A 21,219-nucleotide genomic window follows, 5' to 3' on the forward strand; every position below is an offset into this window, starting at 1 on the left:
TGCTTCGAGGCTAGGGCTCTTCTTTGACTTCTGCCCCCTACAGGACAGTACCTGTCCCACAATGTGAAAAAGTATCACTGACCTCATCGGTGTGAAAGAAAGGCCCAAAAGACCCTGAAAAGCCTAAGCTGGTGTATTGTTACCGATACACAGTTATACACAGTTTGACATAACCACAGTCGCTTTATAGAAGCTACTGGATGTCCCTGAGGTTCTGGTTTAGGAATAACGCTGTGGTGTGTGGAAACATCACTTATTTACACGACTCATTTCCATGGCCACCCATCTTACGGAAACCGAACCAGCGACAGTCCATCCACACCCAGGGGGCCACGGACTGCATCTGGGTGACATCGCCCCGGGGACGGCGGGATGACCGACGTCCACCTGGACGCTCTGAGGGCCCAAGCACGCTTTTGACTCTGCCCTTGTCCTTGGATTGCTAGGGACCAAACCATACTGGTGACTGGGTTTCTCTGAGCATGAAAGCTGAAATATTCGAGGGTAAAACAGAACGAGACTATTTAAAGCTCCTGGCCACATCCACAAAAACATGAAGACCCAGAACCGGCTGGCTTTCCAGGTCCTCAGGGACGCAACGTCCCTAAAGAAATTGAACCCTCAGCAGGGGAGTTCCAGCACCGTCTCCCAGGATGGTGATTTGGCATTTTCCATTCACACTTCTCACTCTGAAAGGAGCTGAGACGAGCCGCATGAAGCCCCACCTGTCTCCCCGGAGACCCGGAGTCGCTGGCCGTTGCAGAAGGCGCCCCGGCCCCTCCGGCCCGTGTACAGCCGCTCCTCTGTGCAGTGGTAAATCACTCCAAATTCAAGCTGCGGGGTGCAGGGGCAGGACGGAAAACAAACGTGCTTCACTCATTTGACAGAGACAGTAACACAGTAATTCAAAGGGGAAGGATTCTAGGTGTTATGACCAATGTGATGGAAACTACCTTTCAAAAGGGAATTGGAAAAAAATTAGTGTCTCGGTTCAAAACCAGACATGAAAGCAAACTGCCTTTAAAAATATATTAAAACGAATACAGCTTTATTAAAAATTAAACTCATAATCAAGCATTAGTAATTGGAAGTTACTGAAAAAGCTTAACTCTTCAGAAAGGCCTCATGTTTGGGGGGGGTGGGGGCTGGGGAAGGCTACTTGTGACTAATGCACCCCCACAGAAACCCTCAAAGTTGCTGACGTGTGAAGAATTAAGAATACATCTGTAAAGCCGATGGACTTGGACTCCAGGACGGCCAAGCGGGAGAGGGGATTCACCAAGGAGGGGCACGGCACTGAGTAGGCGGGGCGCCAAACCACTGCCATGCTGCGTACAGCAGGTGACAAACGCCTCAGAAAGCAGCCTCCCAGTCACAAACAGTGAAAAGAAGAGGCAAGCATGGAAAAAAACGCTGCCTTACGCTCCTGTGCTTTGTTTCTTGCCTCCACCGACTCGTCACTATTCGGGGTTAACAGGGGCAAGTGTGTGTGGTCTGGGAATTGGCCATGTTTTCGTCTCGCTGGAAAATGGAGAGAGACCTGGGCCTAGTCTCTTGGGAAGAGTCTCGGCTGGCCTGGGGTGAGCTCGACCACAGTGGAATGGACTCCCTGACAATGCAGGAAAAGGGTTTATTGCTGGGAGGATCATTCAGTCAGTTTTCCAGCAACACTTACTTATCTTCCCTCCTTCCCACCACCCTGGCTTTAAGGGGGTTTCCAAATCAGAGTTGTCCTAGAACCATGCGGGCCTCTAGACCCTGTGCCCCCAGGGTGGTCGGGTGGCCCGGAGGCCTTTGCTAGCAGGAGAAAAGGGTGAGGAAGGCTGGACTGCGCCCCTGGACCAGAGCCCTCCACTACACGCCCGGCCCACCTGCACGCACTCACACCAGGCCCATCGGAGCTGCAGGCCTCGCCCCCGGAGACCTTGCCCGCCCATCGCAGTTTTGTCCCCCCCCACCCAGCTACGGACATGCCGTCATGAGTGTCACCCTCTGAGCTTATAGCTCAACCTCCTACTTGGTCTCGATGACACCGAACAGAGAAACAAGTGAGCATGTAACTCCTTAACCAGATTTCGATATTAAAATTCTTTTGCATCTTCACCTTCACCTTTTATGCAGGTATAAATATCTCCTGGTCTCCATGCCAGGGACATCGCTGCTAGTGTTGAGAATGAAGATGAGAAAACAGTGCCTAGGGGAGGGCTGCTTTTGGAGAACACTGAACCCCCAGTCCTATTTAAATGTAACTGTGGTGAATGCACAGAAGTGAAGTCTTTCCTCAGCATTGCTGCTTAAATTGATTAATGCCCCTGATGTGGGTCTCATGCTGTCACTTAGCTCCAAGGGTGATGGGAACCCTGAGGCAGCCGTGTTCTCAGGCTAACAGCTAGGGAAAGATGGAGAAGAACTAATGAAAGACGGGGATTAAAAATGTCCTCCAAAAACAGGAGTTTTTTCTGTGTGGGACTAGATCGCACGCCCCAGGGGTTAGAGGGGGACTAACATGGAGTATTTGCTCAGAACTTTCCTTTCCACGCTTCTTTGGCAGCATCACAGAAAGACCATGGTGGAAACAAGGGCCTGCCACCATGGGGGTGGGCTGGCCATGGAGCCCCAAACCCACACACCCCAAAACCAGTGTTCCTTTGTTTACTTTCTTGGATCTGAAAAATACATGCTTGGATTTATTAGTCATGACTAAGGCACATGACAAAGACAGAAAAACAGGAGTATGGGGACCAAATCCAAAAAGGACAATGCTAAGCCAGGCCCAAGGGGTTCAGGACCACCGGCCTGGGGGAACCCATCCACCGCATACCTCTTGGTCTACAGCAAATCCAATGCTTACTGCCACAGTGGGAAATCTGCAAAGAAAAACAGAATGGTTTACACTCTAAAACGTAAATGGTCTCATGCAAACTCTGTGTGGCTATGCTATGCAACATTGTCATTGGAGGCACAGAAGGACCTTTCTACAGTGTGGGTGGGTTTGTTGTTTTTTTTTTAAATTACTTCCCACAATTTCACTAACTGCTTCCAAGACAAATAGGCTTAGTGGACCATGGTGTGTAAGATAGCTGACCCTGAAAGAAGTATTCTGAATGTCGTGTACGACTGCTATAATTCAACAATGACCATCAAGTACCCAACTGAGAGGGATTTTAATAATCAGCTTTCCGGTTTTCAGAGACATAAAGGGACAGTAGAGACCTCCAAAAAGGCCAGACCTATGTCCCCGGTGAGGTGAGGAGGGACCCCCAGGAGGCGGCATCACAGCCTTCCCCCAGAGGCCGGATCTGGGTGACAACACCCCCCCCCCCACCCTATCTCCTGAGTGAGCTCCCAGGCAGCCAACTGCAGGCCTGGGCCTGGGCCAGAGCCATCGGAGGCGGGCTGTGACATCGCAGACTGCCCGCGGTTTTATTTTGTGGTTTTGTTGCTGCTGCTGTACCTCTTCAAGATAATCTCTCTCTTATGTGAAGATCAGCAGAGCTTACCAGCAAGTAGGAAGAAGCTGGGTACTACTAACCTACAGGCAAACTATGAAACCAGTCCTCCACAGAGGTGAGCCTAGACTGAGGCTGCGGCGGCTGGCACAGTCATCTGGTGGTTGGCTCACCGAGCAAACACACCACACGCCAGGCTCCACTTTAGTACCTGGGAAAGCTCTTGCCCCCACCTGCTTCAGCCCTGATGCTGCCGGACACAAGAATGAACAGAAACTACCTCAGCTGCAGTGGGCAAAGGTTTCTGACGTCTTTAGGCCACAAGGATCGTTACGCTGTGGGCCTTGAAGGTGTTCTGGAAGCTGAGGGCCACTGGGGCCCACAAGAGGCCCTCTGGTGGTTGTGTAAGTTTCACCACATGACCCGGCTCAGCCCACCCTGTCCCTGTTACCAGCACAGCAATGACAAGTGAGACAGAAGAACGGGAGCTTCACTCAGCGAAACACACCTACGAGGAGAGACCTGAGGCTCCACGGGATTCCGGCCCGGGGGGGGGGGGGGTTGTCACGCTTTAGTTCACATTAGTCTGTTGACGCTGTGGCGGTCACCAGATGGCACTATTCCTCAAAAGGCAACATGTGGGCATGACAGACTAAATTCTCAAGATAACCCACGTTAAGAAAAGGGTGATGATTAACATGATAGATCAGGATGACTTTACATACTTACAAATAAACACACTATTTGATGCAAAACACAGAGGACAGCACCGGGAACGAAGCCCCCCCTAGTCTGGCTGTGCTCCTACTTTTTCACTCTATATAAGGAAACGGAGTGTTTCCTGCTCATCTGGGGAGGGGGCTCTCAGAGTGGGGTTCTGCACTGCTGGTGTCGCCTGTGTGCTGAGAAACGCACATGCAGGGGATGCCTGGCCTGGAAGGGACCGGGGAGGGGCCCGGAACCTGTGCCAACCAGCTCTCCAGGAGGCCCCACGTGTGTTCGTGTCGTGGAACCAACCATCTGTGGAAATCAGGTCACCTTCGGTGCTCTTGTGTCCTTGGACAGCTCTGACACACCCCACACCGGTCAGAGCTTCTGGAGTCGAGGCCATGTCCCTATCACCTCCCTGAGCTGCGGCTTGCCTCCCCTCTCCCCGAGGGCCTCTCTGACCTCCCTGAAACCTTCTGCTTTTTGGCTGTTATTTGCTCAGTCAGACTAGGCCTGGCCCGCTGCCAGTGGGTTCCTCATCCCGTCTCATGACGCCTTACGAGAGTAAGCATTAGGCTTACTCTCACCTCCCCGGGCAGCTCTGGAACGCCAGCCCTCGGGTGCTGCTGTCCACACCCGGGATCCTGAGGCTGCTGGGCTGCACATGCTTGTTTCATAGCCCTGCTCATTTCTCCAAGGGCTTCCTTAAGGGGTCCTTCTTAATTCAACCCAACGTTTTAAAGATGACAAACACAACAGTTTTAAACAAATGAGTATTTCCTACATGCTGAGAGTATCTCAGAAATGGAAAACCTCATTTTAAAAAAGATCAATACATGACCACATTTTTAATGAGACTATCAACGTACTAGAGGTTTGTTTATATACTCCTACCTCAAAGAATGCTGCTTTGGAAAAGACAAAGTCTTAGAGAAGAGGACAGGTTAAGGGCCAGAACAGGGGCGACCCGTGCTGATGCTCACCTGTGCACAAAGTTGCAGGTGCCGTCAATGGGGTCGACGATCCAGGTGGGGCTGGGGGTGAGCACGCACTTGGCCCCGGCGGCTGCAGACTCTTCCGCAATGAACCTGTGGTGGGCAGGGGCTCAGCCTGAGAAAACTCGCCAAGAACTCAAGACAAAGTACTTCAAACTGCTTCTGGTCCCATCAAAGACAAAGCAGACACAGCAGAGATTTCACTATGGCTTCTCTGGGTCAAACAGAGGCAGAGTCTGTAAAGGACCATCTGCTTTTTGATCTGTCTGCTAGCCTACTTACTCAGCAGGATTTAGAAAACATGAAGTGACACCTCAACGTAAGAGTTTTGGGAAAGCATCGGGACGTGTGAGTGGGCCAGGGGGACAAACACGAGAATGAAGAATGCTGGGAAACAGACTTTATAACGCAAAGCTAAACTCTGCTCTAATTTTAGTCTGGAGGAGAAAAGGCCAAAGACAAATGATAGAGCACGAGGAACACTCGCCAGGGAGCAGGGCCCAGGACTCGGGCTTTAGCTCTCCCACTAGTGGTGCTGTGGCTGGGGTGGACTGAAGCTGGACCCGAGGCACTGAATTTCATCTACAGCCGACACCTCCCAGGTCTGTCCCCAGCCTGGCCTCCTCTGAACTGAAGACGAGGTGACAACTGTATCTGCCCACCATTCGGGCTCAACAGGAGCTGCCCTATCTCCTGAGGCCCTTGCCACCCTGGTATCTGGCCTAGGAGCCCCTCGGTGGGCCACACCTTCTCCTTTATGCTCTGGTACCCCCTAGCCTGTAGGAACACGGACAGCCCAGGACTCAGGCTGTGTACTGTCCTACACCAGCGAGAGTGGCCCCTGTTCCCGGCCCTTGCCTTTACACTTAGTCATCTACAGACAAGCCCTCTCGGAACCATCCTCACTTGAGCAGGCTATTTCCGTTAGGAACCCAAACAAGCAAAACACATCCCGATCGAAAGCTTACTCAACAGGGCTTGGCACACTGAGTGCTTGGCCCATGTCTCTAACTGTCACGTAACAACCCCAGGTCCAGCAAGAGTGGGGCCTTCGTCCCGTGTACTGCCTTGTCACCAGGGCCTGGTCCACAGCAAGTGCTGAGCAAACACGTGTTCTATGAGTGAATATAGGCCTCGTGGAGAGCTTTCTAGCAGGTTCTCATGCTATGTCCAGTCTATACTGGAGAAAAAGGAGGCCTGAAGATAGTATGTTTGTCCTGAGAAGGATACATGAGTCCTGCTCATTTATCTGTCCTCCTGTGGCATCTGGTGTGTCGCCAGTTGTGGTCATTAGGCAGCTGCTTGGCTCCTCCTGCTCAGTTTCGAAGTGCTCCCAGAAACCACTTTCTCTAGAGGAACCGGGTATCCTAAGATGTGGCAACAATGAACTTGCAGATAAGATGGACATCATACTGTCAATAAAAACACTGAGCTGGAAACCTCTAACTGCTCCGCCCCAATGGTACCAACGAGCTACTGGTTCAAACTATTTAAATAATTTAACGAACTATTTAAATAATTGAAATTAAATGCAATTTCAAAAAACTAAGAAGTTCTTTACTCTCACTAGCTGCATCTCAAGTGCTGTCCTCAACTGCAACACTGAGAAAGAAGAACCAGTGCATTCTGATGTCCCTGCTCATCCCCCCAGCACTGTCACATGCCCCGTAACTCATCTGGGACCACCCCTTTCCATTTCATGGACTATGAAAGTCACACCATCCATGCACACACAGAGTTGTCTACCCCCCTCTCTGATAAAGGATCTGAAATCGGTCCGTGTGTGGGAGGAGTGAACATGTATCATTCTCTGGTTATGTGTTTCCACCGGCCCCAGCTGCTGCCCCTGGAGAAACCCCCGCAGGAGAGGCAGAGCACTGGGGCCCGGCAGCACCGACGAAGGTGCCTGAGAAATCCATCCCCTGAAAAACAGCTGCAGTGCAGAGAAAGCTTGGGCCAGCAGCCTGAGCTCAGAAGCTTACAATCTAGGGATGCATGCTCCTGGTCCCCTCCTCCTGCTGGAAACTGTGCCCCTCCCCACATTCCCCTCCGCGGAGTTTTGGGTCATTTGGATCATGTGATCCAGGCAGGCAGGTCTACACGGCAGACACGGCGTCAGGAAAGACATGAAGTCGGGGGAGCCAAGCCAGGCAGGCTGACTCCTGATCACCACAGTGGGGAGGCAGGTGACAGGCATGCAGAATCACTGATGATTATGCGTGGGATGAGCTCTGCCAAGTTTTCTTAGCCAAAGACTTAAGGAACTACATCTCTTTTCAATGTCTTCTTCTATAACTACATGATTTTCCTCCCATGCAATGGCTTGTGATTATGTTTCCAAAGAAAAGGGTCCACACCCTAAAAACACACACATATAGGGATCAAGTGCCAAATCTTAAACTGGGCACAAGGTTGATAAAGCAGTGAGACGACTTGCTAGTAGGTCAAGATAGAAATGGAAGTGACTCACATCCAAAGATAAATTCCTAGGAACTGAGGAGGAATGTGGAAATTTCTTCCTTTTTAAACCTGATTTAAGTGGGAAGCTGGTACCTACTAGAGTTGTGGGGTCTCACTGAAGGAAGAGGGAAGAGCATCTCTGCAGGACTGGCAGCAAACGCGCCTGTCAGGAAGCACAGCCCGTGGTGCACCGGTGGGGCTTCTCAGGACACGCAGGGCCAGGAGGCCTGCTGGCTCACTAGCAGAACAGGTGGGACGGACGTGGTCTACAGGGTCACCAAGCAGCATGTTCAAAGCAGCACCCACAATGCTCCTGTTGACACAGCTTTTGTCCTGCACAGCATTTCTGGTAGGGTAGGAAGCACTCAAAGGAACCACGCCGAGCCCTGGACCTTCCCAGCAGTGGATTCATGCCCAAGAGTTCTCGTCTCCACTCAGCTGCCCAAGTCAACGGCGGGGGAAGGAATGTCCATCACCTCGCTATTTGCTTCGCACCTGTGGGTGACACTTTGGGGCAGAACCTTGGCCCGTGTCCCCTCCTCTGAGGCACCAAAAATACCTCCCTGGTATGTGAGGAGGGATGTAGTTTATTCACTGAAACCTGACTGTCTTCATGTGGGAAGCGGAGAGAACATTCTTCAGCTCTCTGCAGAGGGAGTGGGGAAATCAACTTGGACAGACAAGAGGTGTGAAATAACAGAGACCTTAATAAAAGCATTTGGACAGCTACATAAAATCCATAACATAAATAGAAAAAAACAAGCCATGTGCCTAAATTTAGGGAGCTCAAGGGCCTTTTCATAAGCCTATCTACCATACAAGAGGAAAGCAGCAACTGGGGTAAGGTTCAAAGCTTGGTAACAAGTTAGAATGATACCCTTTTGCATAATTTATCTACTTTTTTTTTCTTATAGTCCTAACAAACCTTTACAATTCCGATGGCTAAGTGTGTTTAGGCCTTTTTTCCCTGACTAGTTCGTTTATTCTGTGACAAGGTCAGGGTCACCCTTTGGTTCACTAGGGAGCCAATTAATGCTCCTAGGCCTGGCCAGCATTGCAGCAGGCTCTGCGGCCCAATGACATGAGTGCCCAGCGCAAAACACAGTGGGAAAGTGGTGGAAAGCTAGCGTTTAGCTGGTGGTGGTTAGGAACATATTTTTTCCAAGTCCAGGGCACACAGGGCACGCCACAGGGCCTGGGAGTCACCACGATGGACGAGGCCGCATCCTGCTGAGGGGAGCCCAGACCGGGCTTTGCCTGCACTAACCCATACAAAAGGGACACGGACAGGGTGTATATCAATATAGTTCAGTGATGCTACTGAATTATTTCCAAAGTTGCAGAACTTGGACCTGATTCAAAATCATCAACTAAAAACAGGTTTAGGCACCCCACAAAGGCAGGCCTGGATGGAGACTGAGCTAATGTGGTCAATGCCAATACTGTGCTTTAACTGTCAACCTCGACCTGCTGGTTTGCTTTCTGTCATTACCACCATATGATGACCTTGGCTGGGTGCCTCGGTCCTAGATGAGGAGGCTGAGACCCTGAGAACGGGCGATGGGTGATTTTCCAAAGCCGCGGGCAGTAGCAAGTTTAAATCTTAGAGTTCTTTGGTACTCCTGTCTTCCAGATTGGGGACCCAGACTTTGGATTTCAGAAATGAGTACAATAAAATAATAAAACAGGGAGTCTATACCAGGTTGTTTCTTATTTTATTTAAAAAACAGCTGCACTCTTTAATGGTTTCATAAACGACTAGAAATGGGGACCAGCATAAGCTCAAATAACAGGGAGTCCTTCCTAAAAAAAGATGATAGGCCAGTTTATGCTAATTTATTATTTAAGGGATATATTTAAATACTCTGAATGCAAAAAAATTATAATACGCTACTTTACTATGTGTATGCAATGTTTTCTCATTGCAAATTTATCAGTATCTATGATCTAAAATACAATTAAATGCTCCCAAATTCTTTCAAATCCTAGTCATTGGCAAAAACCAAAAAAACCCACTCCACACTTGGCATAGATATGTTGAGAAATGATTTCATCTACCTGAGTTTTCTAGGCAAACCGAGCAGAGCACAAGGACATCCAGGCTTCCCCGAGTCCTGGTATTGCCCTCAGAGCTGAGAAGCAAGTGGCTAAGAGCCACAGGTGACCATGGGGCAGCCACATCTCATCCATCCCAGCCTGGCCAGCATGAGCTGGAGGCGCTTTGGGAACGGCTACTCTAAATCACGGATTCCTGGGCAGGTGTGTGTATCTGCTTCTCCCAGGGCTTTTTCAGAGATGGAGGCCTGGCATTAGTAGGTTGGAGAAGCCCAGGTGGGCCTGGCACACACCCTAGGTAGGGTCCACTGCTCTGGGTCAATGGTTTTCCAAGTGGGCTTCCGAGTTTGGTGATCCCCTGGTGACCCCAGGCTGCAGGGTAGGGTGGGGGTGTCTGGCGGGGGCGCGGGGGGCGGGGCAGGTACGATCACTCATATAACACACTGACTTTTATCCTGGGGTATACAGCAATGAATAAATACACCTTGTACAAATGGAATCCATGCCCCATATTGACACAAGAGTGGACCTAAACCACTTAGCAACTGCTGCCAACACATGCAACACGTGTGAACCCAGAATTGGGGTTCTCAGGAGTAATCTAACTGAAACCTTCTGGAAGCCCGATAAATATGTGTAGTCTTGCAGTGACCTCCAGGCCTTTACCAGGACCCCACAGGGCCGAGCCAGCCCTCACTTCTGCCACAGCCACCTGGGCCAAGACCACAGAAACCTGAAGTACCAAAATAGTTCCTCAACCAGAAACAACATGTTGGTTACTGTGGTCTTTTTCCTCTCAAAGAATAAAAGCAATCTATAGAATTCTTTTTTTTTAATTTTTTTTTTTAAGATTTTATTTATTTATTTGAGAGAGAGAATGAGAGACAGAGAGCACGAGAGGGAGGAGGGTCAGAGGGAGAAGCAGACTCTCTGCTGAGCAGGGAGCCCGATGTGGGACTCGATCCCGGGACTCCAGGATCATGACCTGAGCCGAAGGCAGTCGCTTAACCAACTGAGCCACCCAGGCGCCCTAGAATTCTTTTGACATTACCATTTAACTTGTGTTTCAAAAAGTTAAAAAATCATAAATGTTTTAGAGCTTGTAAATATCATAACAGGTGTCAGGAATCCTGACTTCACACTGAATAAGGAAGTAAGAAATAACAGACGCTCACACACAAAGGTTGTCAACAAAACAAAACAAACATGACCCATTGGCAGAGAGAATTTTGACCCTGAGATGACCTAACCAGTTAAGAGGAAACAACAGGGGAAAAAGGAGGTATGTTTGAATGCTGGCTTGTCCCTTCTTTCATTTAATCATTCACAGGGAAAAACTCCACTGCACCCACCCTGTGCCAGACAGATGCTGAGGGAGACCACCCTCCACGCCTCTGCTAGGTAAGCCCATCAAACATGGAACATTACCGCAATCAGCAATCCATACCCAGAAATCCAATCCCACAGGCAGCCTCCTCTGTGAAGAGAGGGAGCCCTCCTTGTGAGGAGGAGGTTTTCCAACTCTCTCCTGCAGAGCTCCAGGCATGAGGGAGGGCCTGGGGAGTGCCCTACCTTGCCCAGAGTTCAAGGGGAGTCTTCCTCTGAGGTCTAGGGTTCCCTTGGAACTAGATGCAAAATGCTGCGTATATATCTGAATTTTCCTGAGGAGCTGCCGGGAGGGTGGCGTGCCATGATCGTATAGTGGTTAGTACTCTGCGTTGTGTGTGAATTTTCCTGAGGAAAAGATTAATGGTTTGCATTGGTTTCTCCACATGGTGACCCCAAAAGGGTTAAGAACTTCTGCTCTAAATGAATAAATAAAATCTTAAAAAGGGGGGGGGGGTGCGCCTGGGTGGCTCAGTCATTAAGCATCTGCCTTCGGCTCAGGTCATGATGCCAGGGTCCTGGGATCGAGCTCCACATTGGGCTCCCTGCTCAGTGGGGAGTCTGCTTCTCCATCTCCCACTCCCCCTGCTTGTGTTCCCTCTCTCGCTGTGTCTCTCTCTGTCAAATAAATAAATAAAATCTTAAAAAAAAAAAAAAGAACTTCTGCTCTAGAGAAGGTGGAGTCCTCATAAGGGCCTTCTAGGGTGGAGAGCAGCCTTCCCTGACACATGTGCTGGCTTGACAGGGAAGAACATGTCCCTGAGAACCAGCAGGGGTGCACCAACAGATGTGGACCTGGGGAGGCATCCCTCTTGGAAAGTCTGCGTGGGGCCACCATGCAGACACAGGCAGGGAATGTTACTTGCTCCAAGTCCTTCCAGAAATATGTCAAGTGGCTTAGCAGAGGGGAGTAGAGCACTTCCCCTGAGCGTGTTAGAGAAGTGGAGCCTTTTCAGTGTTTGTAAGGTAACAGACTGGCGTGAGCGTTGTCAAGATGACAGTAAAATGAATGAAAACGTTATGTTTACCATGCGATCAAAACACGGGAGGCCAACTGTGAGGCTCCCTGTTTCACATCTGCCCCCACCAACTGGCGGCGTGGCACCCTGAGTCAGACACTGGGGAGCATGTTACGGGGTCCCTTCTGGAGGAACACACCTACCTGTGTGAAGGAAACCTTTTCTGCAGCTCAGAAATAATTAAACCTTCCACGAGGTGATCTGTTTCTGTCACGAGGTCAGCAGCTGATGTTTTTGTGGAGACGCGTTTTTCCTCAGAAAGGGCTTTTCTGATGATCTGAAATCAAAGTACAAAAACATACAGGAGGTAGTGAAACGGACGAGCACCCTGGTCCTCCACATATGCTCTCGCCTCCTGGGCGTCAACTCTGAACAAAGTGGGTGGTGGGTGTGGGTCTGAGGGCCACTGGCTGCTTCCATCACGGGCAGGCCATGGGGCTTAACATCATACCCAAGAGCTCCTGTTGGGGCGTCTGATGAGCCTAACTACCCACTGTTCTTTCACCAGAAAGACGGGCTAACTTGTTGAAGCTTGTCCTACCTGTGGAGCAATTATTCTTTGAAGGAAAAGAAAAAAGAGCATGAAGTGGTTCTAAAGAGCATGAAGCCTCATCCAATGTAAGATGATGTAACTAACATACCTTTGCCCCCAGAGAGTCCCAAGAATTTGATTTCATTGTAAAAACGTATTTTCCCTAATTCACTTCACGCATCATATGGACTGGATCACATGCTCTTGAATCCACATTCAAACGGGGAGACCTGGGAGAGGTTAAGAGGTACTTCACCAACAGGAAGGCACACTCTCCCTGCCGCTCTGGTCAGGGCGATACCTACAGGCCAGGGTGGATGCGCCACTGCCTCATTGACCCCAGGGTCTGGGCTCACAGGCCGACTACCCAGTGCAAACCTGCTGCAGCCAAATACAGAGGCAAGGCATGGACGGTGCCTCCTGGTGCCTCTCTGCCTGGCCCAATCGGCTCCAGGAACCCCTGGAAGGCCCAAACAGGAAGGCATGTGGAGTGGTTAATCAGTCACAGGACACTTTGGGAAGGACCAGGTCTACTCTGTGAAATAAAAAGCACTCCTTCTCCAGTCTGGGCCTTTCTTTCCATTTCCGTCTGTTGTAACAACTCAGTGTCTCCCTCAGCGTGACGACAAAGTCAGGACACCTAAAAACTTCAGACCTTTCCTCCAAAACTGGCTACCACCCCAAGATCCTGCCTTTCTTCCCAAAGTACCATCAATCACTCAGCTACCCAGACTCCACATCCTTTGCCCACCATGAGCCTTATCCCTCCACCTCAGATCATGTTTCCCGAGTGCCTGCTTCCTGTTCAGTCTGTGCTGGTACTGACGGTGCTGAAGAGGAGGGCAGCAGGAGATGGCCCCCAAGTCTGCAGAGAGGAGGGATGCATGTGGAATTTTAAAGAATAAGCAGGAGACCCCGAGCCATCCAGCGATCCCCACGTTCTATGCTCGTCACATTACCGGCCCCTAACAGTGCCAGCCCCAACAGTGCTGAGCCTGGACAGGTTTCCTTCTGTTTTTCGTCTTGGTCACTAACAGATCCATATTACAGAAAATCTAAAGTGTAATTTTGTAAATAATGCAAAAGACAAAGCATCTAGCGCTCATGCAGAATCCATTAACATTTCTGTGCCAGTCCCCAGACTGTCTGCCACTTGGGACCTTCCTGGCCCTTCTATGTGCAACATCCTCCTTAGCACAGTCAGGCTAATTAATCTCCTTAAAACGTTGATTTGCACACAGTACGTTCCCACCAAATGAATCTCCACAGGTTCCTTGTTTATAGATTTGAAACTCCTCAAATCTAACTCATGTAGCACTGCCTTGTCCTCTAGGGACCCCTAAATTTTGGGCTAGTCCAGACCTCCTATCTATAGGTCACGTGGCAAGGAGCTTGTATCTTGTACGGCAATTCAGTGTGGTGCGTGGGGGTGTGTTTATGTGTGCACGTATGTGGTGTCTGTGTGGTTTATGCATGTGCATGTGATGTGTGTGGTTTATGTATATGTGCATGTGATGTGTATGTGGTCCCTGTGTGTGTGGGGAGGTGTGAAGGGAGTGTGTGTGGTTGTGTGTGGGGTGTGTATGCATACGGTTAGAGGGAAGGAGAGAGGAAGACCAGGCGACATGCCATCAGAGTTTCTCAAACGTCACTGTGCATGAGTCACCTGAGGTCTTGCTGGAGTGAAAACTGGTCAAGAGGGTATGGGGTTTGGGGTCTGACATTTGCATTTCTGACAAATTCTGTGGTGACCCCAATGCTGGGGGCCACACTGGAGTAGTTGGGCTGAGAGCAGGTTCTCAAACCCCAGAATGAGGAAGGGTCCTCAGGGGCCTGGGATGTTCTGACCCACTGCCACATACGAGTCCTGGGACAGCCACCCTGAGGGGACACAGGCTTCAGGTTACACTTGAGCATTCACACAGTTCAATGTTGGGATTCCAACCATAGTGCCCTGCAGTCTCTGTGGTGGGACTAGAGCAATTTTTCAACATGCATCATTTTCTATCACGTTAATGCTTAGAACTGCCCAATGACTGCCATGGCTTTAGGAAAAAGCCCCAGACCTACAAATCTCACCTCCCACAGGCCACCCCCATGCTCGCCATCCTTCCACCATTCTGGTCTTCTGGCTGATCCTCACCAAATTTCTTTCTGTCCCAGGGACTTTATATTTTCTAGTCTATCTGGAACTTCGTGCCATCTGAAATTAACCTGTTTGTCCCTTTGTTGACGGTATGTCTCCCCAGGAGAGCAGGAGCCGCTCGCTTTGGTTCCCTGCCACGACCCCTTGCCTCTAGAATCGTACCTGGCACAGAGCAGGTGCACAAAATTCTTTGAATCATGAAGAAAATACACATCAGACTGCTTGAATAGATTCTGCACATTTTTTTCCAACTGGACCATTACTCTGTATGAACACTGACCACCTTGGTCTCTTTGTTTTGTTTCACTGTGGGTTTTGGTGACCCTGTGAGAAAGTTAAGATGTGCTTGGAGTCTCCTCCTCTAACCTCCATCCACTGGCCCCACCTCCTGGAGCCTGCCCGAAACTGCTTTAGGACACCCGTTCCCACTTACCACACGACAGTCAGAAGGGCTTGCTAAACCCCTGATCTTAAGCATGGGTCTTCCCAGCATAAGACACCTCGGGGCTCCCTAGCACTCTGAGGATACAAAACCCCCGAAAGTGACATAACCATAGCTTCCTTGAGAGTTGATCTCTAGCAGAGACTATCTGATCCCAAATAGCCAGTATTCTTTCTTTCACGAACAGAAGCCCCAGGTTTAGCAAGGCTCAGGAGTCCACATCTCTCTGCCTCTTGTGCAGGGAGGTGTGGCCCCGTGTTCTGCCCAAGAGGGCTGAACGGAAGGGATATGTGCAACTTCTGAGTCACACCCTTAAAAGGCCACTGTTTGCACACCCCGCCCTCCTGTCCTTTCCCCCTCGCCAGCTGGTGGCGATGTGGCTGTGGTGAGCGGTCAGCTTTGGTCACGTGGGGAGAGAGCACCTCCTTAAAGCAACAAGCGACAAGGCACCCTGTTCCCTGAGTGACTTGGAGAAGCAGAGCCCCTACTCCCCAGACTTCTAACTGGGCTGCTGTAGGAAAAAGAAACCTGCCTTGCTTCTGTCGCTGGTCTGTGAAGGAGGCCGAACCACCAACCTAACAAATGGGCCTCACCTAACCTCTGCGTTCTCATGGCCCCCACCCCCCACTCCATGACGGCTACGCGCCAGCCAAAGTACTCACTCACCCTCACGCCTCCCTCCCACCCCCACAGAACCACCAGCCTTCTCTGGCCCATGTGTTCTCTTTGTGACTCAGCTCAGACATCACCTCCTCTATGACGAGTCTCCAACTTCTGCAGGCGGAGGGGCATCGGTCTCTAAGCATGCTGCTAGGAAACTTGTGCAAACCAGACAGCCGGCCTCTTGGGATTCCACATCGGGCCATGCCAGTGAAGGAGCCCCGGCTGTCCTGTCTCTGTATCCACCTCCCACAGGTAGATTTTGCGCCCTACGCAGGGGCTGCTCCACGGTCAGGTTTGGGGGACATCTGAATGAAGATTTCTTGGCTGCTACAGGCTGAGCTCATTGGTAACTCAAGCAGGAAGACTTTCCAGCGAGTGCTCTTGTGAAGCTGTATCTAATGGCCCTGGTATGTATGCATTTGGTCTTCCAGATCCAAAAGATACCCGACTCTGGTATGTTGAGGAGCTGCATGCTCAGGACCTCTGTGGGCAGTTTGGGAAAGGTCTGATGTCATCTGGGCACACTTTCTGGAGGACCCAGGCCCCCTCACTACAAATCACACAGAGGGGAGATTTATGGATTCAGGAGGAGAGTATTGAGTCATGTGCGTTTTCAAAATATTTCTTGTGTCTATTAATGTTTATTACTCTTGTGCTACGATCATTTCGATGTGGGCATGTGTCACGAGGAAAGCCATGGAGCTTGCATACCCCGCGTCCCAGTGGCAGGGCAGGCCACACTGCCGTCCGTGTTCACTGGCAACCTGCAGTGGGGTGCCGTGGCCAGCCCTCTCTCTCTCAGCCGCTGCTGCTTCTCCCGGCCTTGGGTCCCACTCACTGGGACACCTTAACTCCTCCCTCTCACCCGCTGACACACCCAGATAGGTAGATCCCATTTCCGAATGATTTCCAAAACCCGATTCTGCTAACCTTCTCCCGTGGTCTGTCACCACCAGCCTCCAAACCTCCGCCCGCCTTGCTCCTTTGAAGTGCGGTCCCCGGCGAGCACAGCAGCCTCCCTGGAAAGCAAATCTATCTCCTGGCACCCCCCTTGTGGCTTGCTGGGCCCCCCACGAGGACGGCCCATGTCCTGCGGGTGAGGACCTCTGTGGCCAGCTTGGGTGGCACTCGTCCCCATTGCCACCCTCAGTCACTCTCTGCTGTTCTCCTTTCCACAACTTTGTCTTTGGACACGAGTTCCTTTCCTCCTGCAGGGGCCGACTCCGTTTGCCCTTGAGGACCCTGCTCCCACCTGGCTCCTCCAGGAAGCCGCCTGTGGAGCCCTCCGCCCACTCACCCTGGGTGAGGCCCTTCCTTTTGGCTCAGGGGTTCCCTAGCACCTGGCACATGTTACAGCACACTCACATCACTGGAAGGCACTGCCCAGTCTCTCCCATTAGATGCACCTAGAGGGCAAGAGCTCTGCCTTCCATCGGAGCAGCTCCAGGACTCAGCCCTCCCTCACTAAGGGAGCCTGCCCCCCAGGCTTCAGGCCCCAGGCCCAGCAAGCAAGAGGCATTGTATGTAATGGTGGATTTCTGAGTGTGGGGAAGCTATATGTAAACTAGCCTCCTCTCAGTTGCCCAGGGCTCGGAAATGCTAGTTCTTCTAGTTCTTCGGGGGAGGAAATGCACATGAAAAACTCCTGTGTGTAATGTAATTCCTACTTGGACCCATGTCATAGCATCACTAGGGAGCACAGATGATAACCCCCAGTTTGGAATCACACAGATCTGAATTCCACCTGGGAGACCGCGGGGGGTGGGGGGTATCACTGAGCTTCTTGGAGCCCTAGTTCCCTCATCTGTAGTAACAGTCGCACCTCAGACACATGGTGATTGTAAGAATTAAAGGAGGAATCCTATGTAAAGGTCCTGAGACACAAAATGGTGTACATATACACTCAGACCCGTGCCACTCTGTTGTTCTTGAAAGCAAATACCTGACAGAACTTAATGACTTACGACAAAAAACCAAAACCTGTACCCACTGTACAGATCTCAGATGGGATGACAAAGTACTAGGTTAAGAAAAGTTTAATTCATAAATGTTCCTACCCTGCAAGGAATAGCGGTGAGAGTGCGCTGTATTTTTTCAAACAGCCCGGCTTTGCGCTGTATTTTTTCAAACAGCCCGGCTGCTCGCCACAGGCCTGTCCACAGGGGATGGCCCCCGGGGCTGCCAGGACAGCTTGCTGCCACAGCCCTTTACCACAGCTATTTGCGCTCCTGGAGATCATAAACATTCTCATTCTGCCAGCAGTTAAGTCAGCGTATGCTGTTTTTTAACTAATGTTTTTCAGCTACTCACTAACGAAGCATCTACTCCACAGACCTCCTGGACTGGGTCTCTCCTTCCAGATAACATTCTATTAGTGCATAACATCAAAAACAAGGGCTCTTAGTCACTGACACCTGAGTTTCCAGTCTAAAAAGAAGGGACGCCATCCGCTTCAATGCCAGTGTCAGGGTCCTATCCCAATGCCTCCTTCTAGTCTGCGCACCATCTTGATTCTGTGTTTCTGTCCCCAAGTCTGCTGTACAGATAGTCTCCCAGACCCCAGAGCAACCTGTGTGTGCCCCAGAGCCCAGGGAACAGTTCGCCGAAAGAACTTGCCAGAAGTGGGGCTTCCGAGAGGCAGCAGGTCTGTTGGACTGAGAAAACGTGGCTCATGGGGGTGGCATCCTGACGACACTGACCGTACGTCTCAGGTTCTAGACAGATTCGAGCTCGAGTGTGATGTGATGGTTCATCTTATGTGTCAACTTGACTGGGCCACGGAAGTCTGGGGTTTTGTGCAAGGGTGTTTTTGGATGAGATTAACACTTTAACCAGGAAAGCAGACTGCCCTTTGGAATGTAGGTGGGCCTCGTCCAATTAGTTGAAGGCCCGAACAGAGGGAAAAGCCTGCTCCTTCTCAGAGAGAACTCTCCAGCAGACTATGGCTGACTTCATCTGCAACAGCAGCTCTTCCTGCCTACGGCTTTTGAGCAGGTTCACTGGCTCTCCCTGGGTCTCCAGCCTGCCAGCCCACCAGAACTTGCTGGCCTCCAGTTGGTTGTGTTTCTCTGAGAAACCCTAATACGCAGGACAATCAGTAAAACCTACAAAGTGAATTCCACATGGTTATCATGTAGCATAGGGGTCAGCAGTCAACATCTGCTAATACCTCACAAATGAACCTTAATCACGGGAAAGAGGAGGAGCTGATTAAAGCAGAGGTGGGCCATGGACACCAGGTTCTCCTGGGCTCACAGGCCAGCGAGTTTCAAAGCTCTCCAGTGTAACTGTCTCCCTCTTCAGCTTCATGGCTACATTTCCTCCAACTTGCCATCTCTACTTTCTAAATTCCCGTCACCCACCACCCACTGTGTTCCTTGCACTCCAGCATGACTCTAAACCAGCCTCACCAGGCACCTGGCCACCTCGTGCGTCACATCCTGGGGACACCCTCACCCATACCTCAGCTGCCCTTTTTTGTGTCATCTGACCCTCTCCACCTCAGGCCATTCCTTACAAGTGTCCAAGATCTCAGGCTGGGCCCTGCCAGCAGGAGCCACTCCCGGGACCCCACCTACTGCATCCCCGTGGCCGGGTCATCACCCTGCTGGCACTCGGGCTCACTCTGTCCCGGCACCATTCCAAGCAGCTCACACATACCAACCAGTGAACTCTCACAATAACTCTGACACAGTAATAATTATCTTCCCATGTTCAAGATGAGGAAACTGAGGCACAAAGAAATGAGGAAAGTTGCCCATGGTCATAGCTGTTAAGTGCAGGAAAATGGATTCCACAGCAGGTGCTCCCAATTTTCCATCTCTGACCAGAGCCAACCCCCTCAGGGATTCTCTAGTCTCTGACCGGTGTGGAGTTCTCAAGCAATGGAATCGACCCAGCTGCCTGAGCCAGAAACCCACAGGCTCTCCACAATGAGGTCTCCATCACCTTACAACTCATGGCCAAGGCCACCCACCACACCATCATGGAGACTCACCTTGGTCAGTCTGAGCAGGCACCCCCCTGCAACCCCACCCTCCACTGAGGGTCTCCTCGTGGCCCCGCAAACCTCACCCACCCACTGGCCTCACTCTCCTCTTCCATCTCAAGCTTTACTCAAGGTGCCACCCTTGGCTTTCTCCCCTTGGGGTATCCAACTTCTCTCTCTGCCCTGACCCCCTTACCTCCCCCTACCCTCCCCAAGCCTGTTACCTAACTTCTCTAGTTTTTCCTTTTAAAGTCACAGAGCAGGTATGACTCCTTTCAGGAAGTTGTTCCATCTTCCAGGGCCTGGGAGGATCGACACCACAGCCATCCTGCATGCTACTATGATCATCCGCTTAGGCCTCTGTCCCAGGAGGCCTGGGGGCGGGGAGTGGGGGGGCTGCAATGCCCGCTTCATGCCAAATGTACCACCCAGGCAGCCCAGGCACTGCCCTGGCCCCCCTGGGGTTGGGAGTTGGCCCCCTGGGGTTAGGACAGTGGCCACAGAGACCCTGAAACTGGCTTAATACATGGATGGGATACCACCCCTCAGCTGAATTCTTCCCTCATCTCCCATGGGAGAAAAATGTGAGCCCGCCAGCCTTCGGTTTCCAGCCTGATGAGGCTGCGAGACAGGGAGGAGCCAGGATGCAAAAGTCCCCCTCTCCTGATGGTTATATTTTAGATAACTATGGTATAATATCAAAATTTAAAAACACATTGGTAAAATGGGTGTTGTAGCTGGACACCCTTTTACCACATGTGTTGATTCATGGAACTACCACCTAATCAAGACACAGAACCATTCCATCAATACAAAGATCTCCCTCTGCTACCCTTTATAGTCACACTCCTCACCCTGCCCCCTTCCTCAGGTGATCCCTACTCACTGATAACCACTAATTTCTTTTCCATCATTATAATTTTGTTGTTTGGGCAATGTTATATGAATGGAATTGTACATTACTTGACCTTTTGAAACTTGAGTTTTTTCAGAGATCCATCCAAGTTGTTGGGTGTATCAATAGTTCATCCTTTTGGGGTGCCTGGGTGGCTCAATCGTTAAGTGCCTGCCTGCGGCTCAGGTCGTGATCCCAGGGTCCTGGGATCGAGCCCCGCATCGGGCTCTCTGCTCTGCGGGGAGCCTGCTTCTCCCTCTCCCGCTCCCCCTGCTTGTGTTCCCTCTCTCGCTGTGTCTCTGTCAAATAAATAAAATCTTAAAAAAAAAAAATAGTTCATCCTTTTTTGTTCCTATGTAATATTCTATGATGTGGGAATATAACCATCAGGAGAAACTGGATGAAATCAGAAATTTAAAATCTTAAAAAAAAAAAAAAAAGAAAGAAACTAGACCTCTCTGTACTATTTCTGCAATTATCT

General features: G+C 50.7%; 1 protein-coding gene across 2 annotated transcripts in view; it reads right to left on the reverse strand.

The window, feature by feature from the left end:
* IMPA2 (inositol monophosphatase 2) overlaps positions 1–21,219 on the reverse strand; it is a 42,801-nt gene that overhangs the window by 14,173 nt on the left and 7,409 nt on the right. The window contains exons 2-5 of one of the 2 annotated variants that reach the window (XM_025865153.2): positions 12,216–12,349; positions 5,141–5,245; positions 2,822–2,867; positions 726–834 (exon numbers count right to left, since the gene is read on the reverse strand). In XM_025865153.2, coding sequence (XP_025720938.1) covers positions 726–834; positions 2,822–2,867; positions 5,141–5,245; positions 12,216–12,349 — 394 coding nt within the window. The remainder of the gene's footprint in view (positions 1–725; positions 835–2,821; positions 2,868–5,140; positions 5,246–12,215; positions 12,350–21,219) is intronic. The other variant, XM_073888073.1, reaches the window with a different exon arrangement.

The sequence above is a fragment of the Callorhinus ursinus genome, unplaced genomic scaffold (genome assembly GCF_003265705.2).
Source record: "Callorhinus ursinus isolate GAN/ISIS: 27379988/994484 unplaced genomic scaffold, GSC_fseal_2.0 scaffold86, whole genome shotgun sequence".
Taxonomy (NCBI): domain Eukaryota; kingdom Metazoa; phylum Chordata; class Mammalia; order Carnivora; family Otariidae; genus Callorhinus; species Callorhinus ursinus.